This window comes from Nylanderia fulva, unplaced genomic scaffold (genome assembly GCF_048542155.1).
Source record: "Nylanderia fulva isolate GAGA-0341 unplaced genomic scaffold, ASM4854215v1 Scaffold134, whole genome shotgun sequence".
NCBI classification, from domain to species: domain Eukaryota; kingdom Metazoa; phylum Arthropoda; class Insecta; order Hymenoptera; family Formicidae; genus Nylanderia; species Nylanderia fulva.
Window position 1 is genome coordinate 74,697 of NW_028189559.1, and position 13,447 is coordinate 88,143.

The 13,447-nt window shown below is 29.2% G+C and overlaps 3 protein-coding genes across 4 annotated transcripts; all 3 read right to left on the minus strand.

The window, feature by feature from the left end:
• Positions 1 to 424: 424 nt before the first annotated feature.
• Positions 425 to 7,453, minus strand: LOC114944923 (juvenile hormone esterase-like). The gene is made up of 9 exons (XM_085479949.1): positions 7,441 to 7,453; positions 6,901 to 7,052; positions 4,171 to 4,453; positions 3,385 to 3,570; positions 2,812 to 2,996; positions 2,546 to 2,717; positions 1,313 to 1,633; positions 932 to 1,076; positions 425 to 844 (listed from the first exon to the last, which is right to left on the minus strand). The coding sequence occupies exons 1-9, from the start codon at positions 7,451 to 7,453 to the stop codon at positions 604 to 606; spliced, it is 1,698 nt and encodes a 565-aa protein (XP_085336075.1). The 3' UTR covers positions 425 to 603.
• Positions 7,454 to 7,971: 518 nt separating this feature from the next.
• On the minus strand, positions 7,972 to 9,820 carry LOC114933670 (juvenile hormone esterase-like). Of its 2 annotated transcripts, XM_085479947.1 has the most exons (5): positions 9,563 to 9,820; positions 9,087 to 9,181; positions 8,861 to 8,999; positions 8,480 to 8,624; positions 7,972 to 8,392 (listed from the first exon to the last, which is right to left on the minus strand). In XM_085479947.1, exons 1-5 carry the CDS (start codon positions 9,783 to 9,785, stop codon positions 8,152 to 8,154), a joined length of 843 nt encoding a protein of 280 aa, XP_085336073.1. In that variant the 5' UTR covers positions 9,786 to 9,820; the 3' UTR covers positions 7,972 to 8,151. The 2 variants fall into 2 exon arrangements, with proteins under 2 accessions (XP_085336073.1, XP_085336072.1); XM_085479946.1 differs by having other exon boundaries at positions 8,861 to 9,181.
• A 26-nt stretch (positions 9,821 to 9,846) lies between these two features.
• LOC114933669 (juvenile hormone esterase-like) lies at positions 9,847 to 12,840 on the minus strand. Its single transcript, XM_085479950.1, has 4 exons — positions 12,820 to 12,840; positions 11,189 to 11,471; positions 10,403 to 10,588; positions 9,847 to 10,013 (listed from the first exon to the last, which is right to left on the minus strand). The coding sequence occupies exons 1-4, from the start codon at positions 12,838 to 12,840 to the stop codon at positions 9,847 to 9,849; spliced, it is 657 nt and encodes a 218-aa protein (XP_085336076.1).
• Between the last annotated feature and the right edge of the window lie 607 nt (positions 12,841 to 13,447).

Below are 13,447 nucleotides of genomic sequence, written 5' to 3' on the forward strand. Positions count from 1 at the left end.
ATTACTTATTTCGAGTACTTAAAATACTGATATACAGTAATTCAAGTACTCGAAATAAGTGAGTAAGCTCTCGAAATAAGAGATAAATTGGTGTTACTAGTGATAAATTTCTATAAGGGTTAGATTTTTATATAGGTATATAGAATTATATATACAGAGTATCTCAAAATTATATTCTTCAGCAAAAATGTCGAGAGGGATGTTATAATTTTTTCTGTTTCCAATTTTTACCATGTACATACATATATTTTAGTAACTAAATCTTAAATTAAAATTCTATTATAATAAAGAATGTAGTTTTGTTAATATTTCAATTTCACAAGGCTTAATTTCTAATTTATAATTATAGTAATAATGTATAATAATAAGGTATAATAAGGCTTAAGTTATAATTAAACGAAAAACTTAATTTTTTTCAATCGCTTATAACTCGAAAATTATTGGTGCCTCGACATTTCTGCCGAGAAAAAATCGTCTCCAAATGATCTCCATTGACACATCAATCTGTTTCTCACTGTCAGTCTTATGTTAGTTTGTCAGTTTTTGAACTAAAAGGTTTTTTTTTCGGAGGAATTTAATTTTAGAGTTAGATTTCTTTTTATTTTATCTCATACTATAGGTCTGTGTAAAGTTTCGTATAGTTAACGAATGGTTCTGTGTGGTAGAAAATTGTTCGAATTTGGTATAACCTTTTGATAATTTAAGTCTGTTCTCCCAATCCCATCGTTGGTTTCCTTTCATAAGAATCTTCATTCGAGGTTTTTTAATAATATTTAAATAATCATACGTAGTTCCATTTTTCACTGGAGACCATGTAAAATTAGCTGAAGAAGGTGTTGGATTTCTGCAATAAATGTGTAATTGATTATTATTACGTGATTGTACGATGTCACAATAAATATTCGTATAAGAAATGTCAAGTCTACGGTACCCCGTTTTAGCAAAATTTGTCCACATCTGCGTTAAGTATTCCATAATTTTATAATCCGGCGTACCACGTGCAAATGGTAACACACCGAATGTTTTTCCTATATGAGGATAAAATAAATAGCCCAGTTCCTCGAAGTGAGATGTACCTGCAAAATATTGTTACGCAAATTAATTTCAAACGTTGATAATTTTTTCCATACATTACAAGTGCATTATAAAATTTATATTTAAATGTTCTCTAAATTTTTTAAATCAAATTTCTCCAGAACTACGTGTGTCTTCTTACAATCATATGTAGAAAAAAATTTCACGTTTACTTCTTTTCTAACTGTAATATTAATTTGATTCTTACATAGTTCTATTTTAATTAACAACGCAATACCTGAAAGCGGTTTTTGAAAAAATATTTTCTTCACAGGAGAGGTTTCACTTTTGTACGAAAATTTGTACAAGTAAGTCGACTCGTTAACATTAGAATTCATTTGAGTATCAATTGCTTGTATAATGCCTCTATAGATATGCTGATCGCCGATAAAATCAGAAAGATAATTTATAGTTTCCTCCGACACTGTTTTATTACCAAAATATAATGATCGTAATTCTGGTACCGTGATCCCAAGTTGTGGTAATTGACGCAAAACTCTAGGATATATGGCTTTCTTGAAATCATAATCAATTTCCTTTAAAGTCTCGTTGTTTACCACTGAAACAATTTTTATAACGATTTTAATATTAATTTTATTTGATTCTATTTATTTTAATTTTAATTTTAATTTTTAATTTCTATAATGATTTTTTATTTAGGTAATATAAATATATATGTAGCTCTATTACGTAGAAACAAAACGGTTTTATTAATAAATAATTAATAATCTTTTTGTACATTTAAAAGTTATATATTGATGAAATCCTGAAACTTATTAATATTGTTAAAAATAACTGTGAGACGACCCAACTGGCTTAAACTGATTCTTATTATTAGTTTGATGTCATATACAAGAAAAGACAACGTTTCGACTTCAGGTTTAGGTCCTTATCAAGTCTAAAATTAAAAATTAAAAAATACAATAAATGTACATACAAGAAGGTTCGCTTTTATCATTCATACTGAACGTTTTACTTGACACAGTATTTATATTGAAATGTGTAAAATGAAAAAACTTAATTATATATTGTACTAAAGATTTTGTAAGGTACGTTCTAATTTGTTATTACAATCTTGGTTTACTTTTTGCTTTCTTAAAAATCGAAATTCTTGTATGTACATTTATTGTATTTTTTAATTTTTAATTTTAGACTTGATAAGGACCTAAACTTAAGGTCGAAACGTTGTCTTTTCTTGTATATGACATCAAACTAATAATAAGAATCAATTTAAGCCAGTTGGGTCGTCTCACAGTTATTTTTAATTTTATTCATCACTGGCAATACAAGATACCTGCTATTAATTATTAATATTGATTAAATTTATTATAACATTCTATGTTCATCAAAACATTTTCAAAATATTGCAGATCGTTTTTCTATGAAAATTCTACATAAAATAGTGATTCATGATATACTAATAATTAATAATGTGTAATAATGAAAAGCAAAAGCAAATATATATATTTACGGCCGACAAAAGTGGCATTTATGAAACAATTGCCTTCCTGGCTATTATATCCGAACATAATTGGTATTTCAATTCCATTATGTAATAATTGCAATGGATTTTCTGGTAAAAAAGGATTCGATGACTTGGAATCCACGGTCGGCGTAAATGCAAGCAAAATATCTAAGCCAATCTGCAAGAACATAATATTCTTAATATAAAAAAATAGTTTATAGTAATTCATCGAACATTATTATTGCAATAATCGTAATAGAGCGTCAAAAGACCTCCGCTGCTATCAATTTTCTTCCGTCTATGTCTTTCAGAAATTTCAAGGCGTCTTCCGGATCAAAAGTCGCATTACCAAGCTTCTGGGCTAACATCAGACCGTTATTGATAGCATCGTCTTGTTCAGTGAAAGCCCAAGGAACTGTCATGACACCACTTTGACATATTGCTTTATGAAATAAACCTGTTAAGCACACATTCGCACATAATATAATTGTCACTTGAAGTTTAATACGACTTTATCATGAGATTTTTACATTTTTCCTCTTTGACTCGATATGACACATAAAATTAATCAGCGTGGTTTTAATTTTCAATTCTCAATTTAGAATCGATATTTTTTTACTGAAAGATGTTATCAGGTATCTTCTAAGTAATTTTCTACGATGTTTTAAAACGTCGATATTATATAGTTTGCAATCGAAATTTAAGTTAGAATGAAAAAAAAAATCTTATTAAAATTTTTTTTGCTACAGCAAATCTATAAAATGTTTTAAATTTTTTTTTGTGTAAAATGTGTTTCTAATATTCTTAATATATGTATATTAATATTATGTCCTGTTGATTCGTACCTTTAGCTAACGGTGAAATAGTTAGATAATGAACCATCACTCCACCCGCATTTTGACCAAAAATTGTGACGTTATCGGGATCTCCACCGAATTGCAATATATTTCTTTTAACCCATCTTAACGCCATAACTACATCTTTTAAACCCTGATTTCCTGTCGCCATTTCCTTATAAAAATTGAGAAAACCTAAAGAGAGAATGAGAGAAACATGTCGTTAATACGTTCAGTAAAGTTTACTATCAAGTCTTAAATATTCGTATTTGCTAGTCAGTAAAATAAGGAATATTAAATAGCCGACCAAACTAGCACAAATTAAAATTAATTAGGTTTCACGACGTTTTGACCATGTGGTTGCAATGTTTTAAACGTTTATCATTTGAAAAGTACCACATCCACATGTTCGAAACATCGCGAAACTTAATAAATTTTAATTTCTGCTAGTTTGGCCGATTATTTAAAATTCCTAATTTATTTATATAACTTATATAAATATATAAAAATTACAACGATTAAATAAATTGATTTCACGAGTTTTTTAATTACTTATAATTTGACAATTGTTAATGAAAACATAATTTATAAAAAAAGTTATGAAACGTTAAAATTTATAAAAAAGTTATGATAATTGATTATTGTTTTGAATTTAATAATTTAAAAGAATCATATATACACGTAAATTATTTGGAGCGTAGAAAGTAGAATGCGTGTGTATGTGTTTACTTAAAAAAAAGGTAGAACATTGAACGCAAGTAACATAAAATGATTTTGAGCTAATTAATAATGTACCTAGAACACCTAATCTGTAATTCAGGGTGACGAGTACCACATCCTTCCGCATGATATAATCGGGACCGTAATACAACGAGGTACCGTCTCCCACAAAAAAGCCTCCACCATGTATCCATACCATCACAGCACTTTTCTTTGGAGATATTACATCGTTGGTATACACGTTCAAATAGAGACAGTCTTCTTCGCCTATGACAATGTTCGTTACCATCTGAAGACAGACGTTTCCGTTAGACGAAGCGTCTCTGTCGCTGGACCATGGTTCTGGTGGTTGCGGATCCTACAATCAGTGTTTGTTATCTAATTAAAATTTTATAGATGATCAATTAGATAAAATTGTGCAGCACTCTTATATTAATATAGATAATAAAAATATGTATTATTTATACATATTTAAAAAATTAAAAAATTAAAGGTAAAGTATGAATATATTTTTATATCCTATTTATGATTTACATTTTTTTATAACTGTGTCTATATAAGCTATCTTAAAAACAATATTATCCAAAAATTATCTAGATAAATCGTCATGTAATTTTATCTTTTATCTAGATATATTTAAAACAAAATAATCTTAATCTTATCTAAAGGTGCATATAAACGACACGTGACTCGGCGAGTCTGGCTCGGGACTTGGCGCGCCGCGAGCCGTGTGAATAGACTTATAGCGCGAGAAGGCTTGGCGCGGCGCGTCTTTTCTGTTGATCGTCGATAAGGATATACGAGTCAAAAGAAACACGCCGCTTGTCGCTTGTCCCGTAAACGCATTCACACAGGCTCGAATAGATTCGTGGTTTGTGCAAAGCGCAATGGATTGGTCAAATAAATCAGTAGCGGAATTTTTACATTTGTTGAGTAGATATTCACAATCTGCTGTTGACATTGTGCAGAAATTTTGGAATTTACCAGAAAGTTCTTTGATTAAATCGTATAGCATGTCGGTCGCGTTATATCTGTAATAAGTCACATAATTATTAAAAATAGTATAAATTATTTGTACGTTTCAAAAACATAATAAATGAATATATATAATACTTACATAGCCCGACTTTTATTTAATGATACCATCCACCATCGTCTTCTACGTTTTTTTCTTTAAAAAATAATCACCACTCATTAATACGTAGCAAGCTGCTGCACAAGAAATGATGTGTTCTCGTTGACAAGACATTTTTAAATGACAAATGGGTTTCTTTAAAGTTCATACAGCACAACAAGCGGCGCGGGATTCGCGAATTAACGCGCCGTGAGAACAATAAAGGTTTATAATAAGTCGAATTCACGAGCTTGCACGAGCTGCGCGAAACTCGCCGAGTCACGCGTTGTTTATTTGCACCTTCACAAGGAACATGTCACAACTGTCCGGAACCGATTTGTTTCTTTATCAAATATGTTGTTAAATAAATAAATCTAAAATTTAGATTTTTAAATTCCAAAATTATTTATACTTTACAAAATACAAAAATTATTTATTCTATCTATTTAAAAGAGAGGGAAGGAGGGAAGAGTGAGAGAGAGAGAGAGAGAGAGAGAGAGACATGTATGTAGTTTTCTTCGTATAATTATTTACGTAATGTAACATTTCTACCATTCTCAATCGCAACAGTTTATTCTTATTCGGTCGAAACACTGTGTGTAAGCGTTGAGAAAAAAAATGTTCGTTCTCAGAATAGCAGTTAAAAAGAATTGACGTCGTTTGAACTTTTCGGCACTCGTTAGAGTCGTTGGTCGAATGCTTTGTTATGCTATTAAAAAATTAAATTTAATCTATATTTACAGAATAAATTATATATCACAAATTCGAGAGAAATTTAAAAAAGGCAAATTAAAGAAGTTTTTGAATTTGATCCTAATTTAATTATCTGAAATCGAGATTGTTTTGTAATCGCAAACTAAACTTTTATTGTAAACTATCTGATTTTTATACAATATTGTATAATAACACTTGAATAAATATAATTAGGCTGAATATATATTATGTAAAAAAATCTTTATAATTTTTTAGATGCTTAAATGCAGAGCACTAAAAACTTTTTTAAATTCTTTGGGAGAGAATTACTGCAGTTTCTTTTCTTTTTGCCAGTTAACTAATATTAAAAACTAATATTAGGAGAAAAATTAACTTGAGGAAACATAAAACTAACCTGAGAAAAAATACTACTAATATGAAGAAAAATAATACTAATATTAGGAAAAATAAAACTAATATTAGGAAAAACAAAACTAATATGAAAAATAAAACTAATATTAGGAAGAATAATACTAATATTAGGAAAAATGTATTTTCGGCAAGTTCTAAAGTATTAAAAGTTAATATAAAATTGAGAAATGTGGCGCGCGCTCGTAGCGCGCTTTTGTTGTTCTAGTATTTTAAAAAAATTAATGAGAAGGAATAAATTATCGATTCATTTGTCTACCTCTATTGGATATACCTTATATTGCATAAGGTCACGAGTGCATATTATTCTTGTAACTTTTTAAAAGTTTCTAGAAGTTATTATTTTCTAAGAATGCGTGTTTTTCTATAAAGATAAAGTTTAAACAAAGTTACTATATTTTTTACATTTCTATTTTTTCCAACGTTCGAAAAGTAGGGGAGACTAGGGCTAAATGTTACATGGATAAAATGTTACACCTATAAAATTATCCAACAAACAGTTTGTATCACTTGTCAAAGTGAAACATTTAACAAAGATGGTAATATTTATAATCATTATCTGTACTTACTTGAAATCTGAGATCACCCACTGGAGGTTTAGCATATGATATTCCACGAAAGGCATTGTAAGAACCATAGATGCTTTCCTCGACGATGCCGACTAATGTCCCTCCAAACACATTTACTTTTACTCTGTTCGACGATGCGGCGAAGGATAACTCTGAAAAATTTATGCTCAGGCTAATTTATTGCGAAAAATAAGTATTTATATATAAACATATATAGACATTTTCTTATCATGATCCAATAGCTGCGCGATGTCAAAATAGAGTTCGTATCTTGATAAACATGAAGACATTATGAATAAATAATTATTTTGTGCGCTACAAGGAAAACGTCGCTCTTATTAAATATATACATTGTAACAGCAATAAAACTACTATTAACAAATTCTTCGATATTTCAAACCAAATTTGTCTAGTTGCAGATAAAGAATCTTCTTATGTAACAAAATTATATTTCTTTATAAAACATTTTGCTATCTGTACAACTAATAAATTTTATTACACAAGATATATGTATGTACAACTATAACAACGAACGGATACTTTTCAATGTCATTCCTTTGAAAAAGAAAAATATAAGAAAAATTTTAAGTGTTACTAAAAGTTACAACGTAGTTCCCTTGTAGAAATTTAATATTAGTAACGCCAATTAATTACTTATTTCGAGTACTTAAAATTTTGATATACAGTAATTCAAGTACTCGAAATAAGTGAGTAAGCTCTCGAAATAAGAGATAAATTGGTGTTACTAGTGATAAATTTCTATAAGGGTTAGATTTTTATACAGGTATATAGAATTATATATACAGAGTATCTCAAAATTATATTCTTCAGCAAAAATGTCGAGAGGGATGTCATAATTTTTTCTGTTTCCAATTTTTACCATGTACATACATATATTTTAGTAACTAAATCTTAAATTAAAATTCTATTATAATAAAGAATGTAGTTTTGTTAATATTTCATTTTCACAAGGCTTAATTTCTAATTTATAATTATAGTAATAATGTATAATAATAAGGTATAATAAGGCTTAAGTTATAATTAAACGAAAAACTTAATTTTTTTCAATCGCTTATAACTCGAAAATTATTGGTGCCTCGACATTTCTGCCGAGAAAAAATCGTCTCCAAATGATCTCCATTGACACATCAATCTGTTTCTCACTGTCAGTCTTATGTTAGTTTGTCAGTTTTTGAACTAAAAGGTTTTTTTTCGGAGGAATTTAATTTTAGAGTTAGATTTCTTTTTATTTTATCTCATACTATAGGTCTGTGTAAAGTTTCGTACAGTTAACGAATGGTTCTGTGTGGTAGAAAATTGTTCGAATTTGGTATAACCTTTTGATAATTTAAGTCTGTTCTCCCAATCCCATCGTTGGTTTCCTTTAATAAGAATCTTCATTCGAGGTTTTTTAATAATATTTAAATAATCATACGTAGTTCCATTTTTCACTGGAGACCATGTAAAATTAGCTGAAGAAGGTGTTGGATTTCTGCAATAAATGTGTAATTGATTATTATTACGTGATTGTACGATGTCACAATAAATATTCGTATAAGAAATGTCAAGTCTACGGTACCCCGTTTTAGCAAAATTTGTCCACATCTGCGTTAAGTATTCCATAATTTTATAGTCCGGCGTACCACGTGCAAATGGTAACACACCGAATGTTTTTCCTATATGAGGATAAAATAAATAGCCCAGTTCCTCGAAGTGAGATGTACCTGCAAAATATTGTTACGTAAATTAATTTCAAACGTTGATAATTTTTTCCATACATTACAAGTGCATTATAAAATTTATATTTAAATGTTCTCTAAATTTTTTAAATCAAATTTCTCCAGAACTACGTGTGTCTTTTTACAATCATATGTAGAAAAAAATTTCACGTTTACTTCTTTTCTAACTGTAATATTAATTTGATTCTTACATAGTTCTATTTTAATTAACAACGCAATACCTGAAAGCGGTTTTTGAAAAAATATTTTCTTCACAGGAGAGGTTTCACTTTTGTACGAAAATTTGTACAAGTAAGTCGACTCGTTAACATTAGAATTCATTTGAGTATCAATTGCTTGTATAATGCCTCTATAGATATGCTGATCGCCGATAAAATCAGAAAGATAATTTATAGTTTCCTCCGACACTGCTTTATTACCAAAATACAATGATCGTAATTCTGGTACCGTGATCCCAAGTTGTGGTAATTGACGCAAAACTCTAGGATATATGGCTTTCTTGAAATCATAATCAATTTCCTTTAAAGTCTCGTTGTTTACCACTGAAACAATTTTTATAACGATTTTAATATTAATTTTATTTGATTCTATTTATTTTAATTTTAATTTTAATTTTTAATTTCTATAATGATTTTTTATTTAGGTAATATAAATATATATGTAGCTCTATTACGTAGAAACAAAACGGTTTTATTAATAAATAATTAATAATCTTTTTGTACATTTAAAAGTTATATATTGATGAAATCCTGAAACTTATTAATATTGATTAAATTTATTATAACATTGTATGTTCATCAAAACATTTTCAAAATATTGCAGATCGTTTATCTATGAAAATTCTACATAAAACAGTGATTCATGATATACTAATAATTAATAATGTGTAATAATGGAAAGCAAAAACAAATATATATACTTACGGCCGACCACAAGGGCATTTATGAAAAAATTGCCTTCCTGGCTATTATATCCGAACATGATTGGCATTTCAATTCCATTACGTAATAATTGCAATGGATTTTCTGGTAAAAAAGGATTCGATGACTTGGAATCCACGGTCGGCGTAAATGCAAGCAAAATATCTAAGCCAATCTGCAAGAACATAATATTCTTAATATAAAAAAATAGTTTATAGTAATTCATCGAACATTATTATTGCAATAATCGTAATAGAGCGTCAAAAGACCTCCGCTGCTATCAATTTTCATCCGTCTATGTCTTTCAGAAATTTCAAGGCCTCTTCCGGATCAAAAGTCGCATTACCACGATCATGGGCTAACATCAGACCGTTATTGATAGCATCGTCTTGTTCAGTGAAAGCCCAAGGAACTGTCATGACACCACTTTGACATATTGCTTTATGAAATAAACCTGTTAAGCACACATTCGCACATAATATAATTGTCACTTGAAGTTTAATACGACTTTATCATGAGATTTTTACATTTTTCCTCTTTGACTCGATATGACACATAAAATTAATCAGCGTGGTTTTAATTTTCAATTCTCAATTTAGAATCGATATTTTTTTACTGAAAGATGTTATCAGGTATCTTCTAAGTAATTTTCTACGATGTTTTAAAACGTCGATATTATATAGTTTGCAATCGAAAAATTTAAGTTAGAATGAAAAAAAAAATTTTATTAAAAATTTTTATGCTACAGCAAATCTATAAAATTTTTTAATTTTTTTTTGTGTAAAATGTGTTTCTAATATTCTTAATATATGTATATTAGTATTATGTCCTGTTGATTCGTACCTTTAGCTAACGGTGAAATAGTTAGATAATGAACCATCACTCCACCCGCATTTTTACCAAAAATTGTGACGTTATCGGGATCTCCACCGAATTGCAATATATTTCTTTTAACCCATCTTAACGCCATAACTACATCTTTTAAGCCCTGATTTCCTGTCGCCATTTCCTTATAAAAATTGAGAAAACCTAAAGAGAGAATGAGAGAAACATGTCGTTAATACGTTCAGTAAAGTTTACTATCACGTCTTAAATATTCGTATTCGCTAGTCAGTAAAATAAGGAATATTAAATAGCCGACCAAATTAGCACAAATTAAAATTAATAAATTTCACGACGTTTTGACCATGTAGTTGAAATGTTTTTAACGTTTCTTATTAGAAAAGGACCACACAACCACATATTCGAAACGTCGCAAAACTTAATAAATTTAAATTTTTGCTAGTTTGGCCGATTATTTAAAATTCCTAATTTATTTATAAAACTTATATAAATATATAAAAATTTCAACGATTAAATAAACTGATTGCACGAATTTTTTAATTACTTATAATTCGACAATTGTTAATGAAAAAATAATTTATAAAAAAAGTAATGAAACGTTAAAATTTATAAAAAAGTTATGATAATTGATTTTTGTTTTGAAATTGGTAATTTAAAAGAATCATATATACACGTAAATTATTTGGAGCGTAGAAAGTAGAATGCGTGTGTATGTGTTTACTTAAAAAAAGGTAGAACATTGAACGCAAGTAACATAAAATGATTTTGAGCTAATTAATAATGTACCTAGAACACCTAATCTGTAATTCAGGGTGACGAGTACCACATCCTTCCGCATGATATAATCGGGACCGTAATACAACGAGGTACCGTCTCCCACAAAAAAGCCTCCACCATGTATCCATACCATCACAGCATTTTTCTTTGGAGATATTACATCGTTGGTATACACGTTTAAATAGAGACAGTCTTCTTCGCCTATGACAATGTTCGTTACCATCTGAAGACAGACGTTTCCGTTAGACGAAGCGTCTCTGTCGCTGGACCATGATTCTGGTGATTGCGGATCCTACAATCAGTGTTTGTTATCTAATTAAAATTTTATAGATGATCAATTAGATAAAATTTTGCAGCACTCTTATATTAATATAGATAATAAAAATATGTATTATTTATACATATTTAAAAAATTAAAAAATTAAAGATAAAGTATGAATATATTTTTATATCCCATTTATGATTTACTTTTTTTTATAACTGTGTCTATATAAGCTATCTTAAAAACAATATTATCCAAAAATTATCTAGATAAATCGTCATGTAATTTTATCTTTTATCTAGATATATTTAAAACAAAATAATCTTAATCTTATCTAAAGGTGCATATAAACGACACGTGACTCGGCGAGTCTGGATCGGGACTTGCCGCGCCGCGAGTCGTGTGAATAGACTTATAACGCGAGAAGGCTTGGCGCGGCGCGTCTTTTCCGTTGATCGTCGATAAGTACATACGAGTCAAAAGAAACACGCCGCTTGTCGCTTGTCCCGTAAACGCATTCACACAGGCTCGAATAGATTCGTGGTTTGTGCAAAGCGCAATGGATTGGTCAAATGAATCAGTAGGGGAATTTTTACATTTGTTAAGTAGATATTCACAAAATCTGCTGTTGACATTGTACAGAAAAATTGGAATTTACCAGAAAGTTTTTTAATTAAATCGTATAGCATGTCGGTCGCGTTATATCTGTAATAAGTCACATAATTATTAAAAATGGTATAAATCATTTGTACGTTTCAAAAACATTATAAGTGAATATATATAAAACTTACATAGCCCGACTTTTATTTAATGATACCATCCACCATCGTCTTCTACGTTTTTTTTCTTTAAAAAATAATCACCACTCATTAATACGTAGCAAGCTGCTGCACAAGAAATGATGTGTTCTCGTTGACAAGACATTTTTAAATGACAAATGGGTTTCTTTAAAGTTCATACAGCACGACCAGCGGCGCGGGATTCGCGAATTAACGCGCCGTGAGAACAATAAAGGTTTATAATAAGACGAATTGACGAGCTTGCACGAGCTGCGCGAAACTCGCCGAGTCACGCGTTGTTTATTTGCACCTTAACAAGTAACATGTCACAACTGTCCGGAACCGATTTGATTCTTTATCAAATATGTTGTTAAATAAATAAATCTAAAATTTAGATTTTTAAATTCCAAAATTATTTATACATTACAAAATACAAAAATTATTTATTCTATCTACTTAAAAGAGAGGGAGGGAGGGGAAGAGCAAGAGAGAGAGAGAGAGAGAAAGAGAGAGAGAGAGAGAGAGAGAGAGAGAGAGAGAGAGAGAGAGAGAAAGAGAGAGAGAGACATGTATGCAGTTTTCTTCGTATAATTATTTACGTAATGTAACGTTTCTGCCATTCTCAATCGCAACATTTTATTCTTATTCGGTCGAAACACTGTGTGTAAGCGTTGAGAAAAAAAATGTTCGTTCTCAGACTAGCAGTTAAAAAGAATTGACGTCGTTTGAACTTTTCGGCACTCGTTAGAGTCGTTGGTCGAATGCTTTGTTATGCTATTAAAAAATTAAATTTAATATATATTTACAGAATAAATTATATATCACAAATTCGAGAGAAATTTAAAAAAGGCAAATTAAAGAAGTTTTTGAATTTGATCCTAATTTAATTATCTGAAATCGAGATTGTTTTGTAATCGCAAACTAAACTTTTATTGTAAACTATCTGATTTTTATACAATATTGTATAATAACACTTGAATAAATATAATTAGGCTGAATATATATTATGTAAAAAAATCTTTATAGTTTTTTAGATGCTTAAATGCAGAGCACTAAAAACTTTTTTAAATTCTTTGGGAGAGAATTACTGCAGTTTCTTTTCTTTTTGCCAGTTAACTAATATTAAAAACTAATATTAGGAGAAAAATTAACTTGAGGAAACATAAAACTAACCTGAGAAAAAATACTACTAATATGAAGAAAAATAATACTAATATTAGGAAAAAT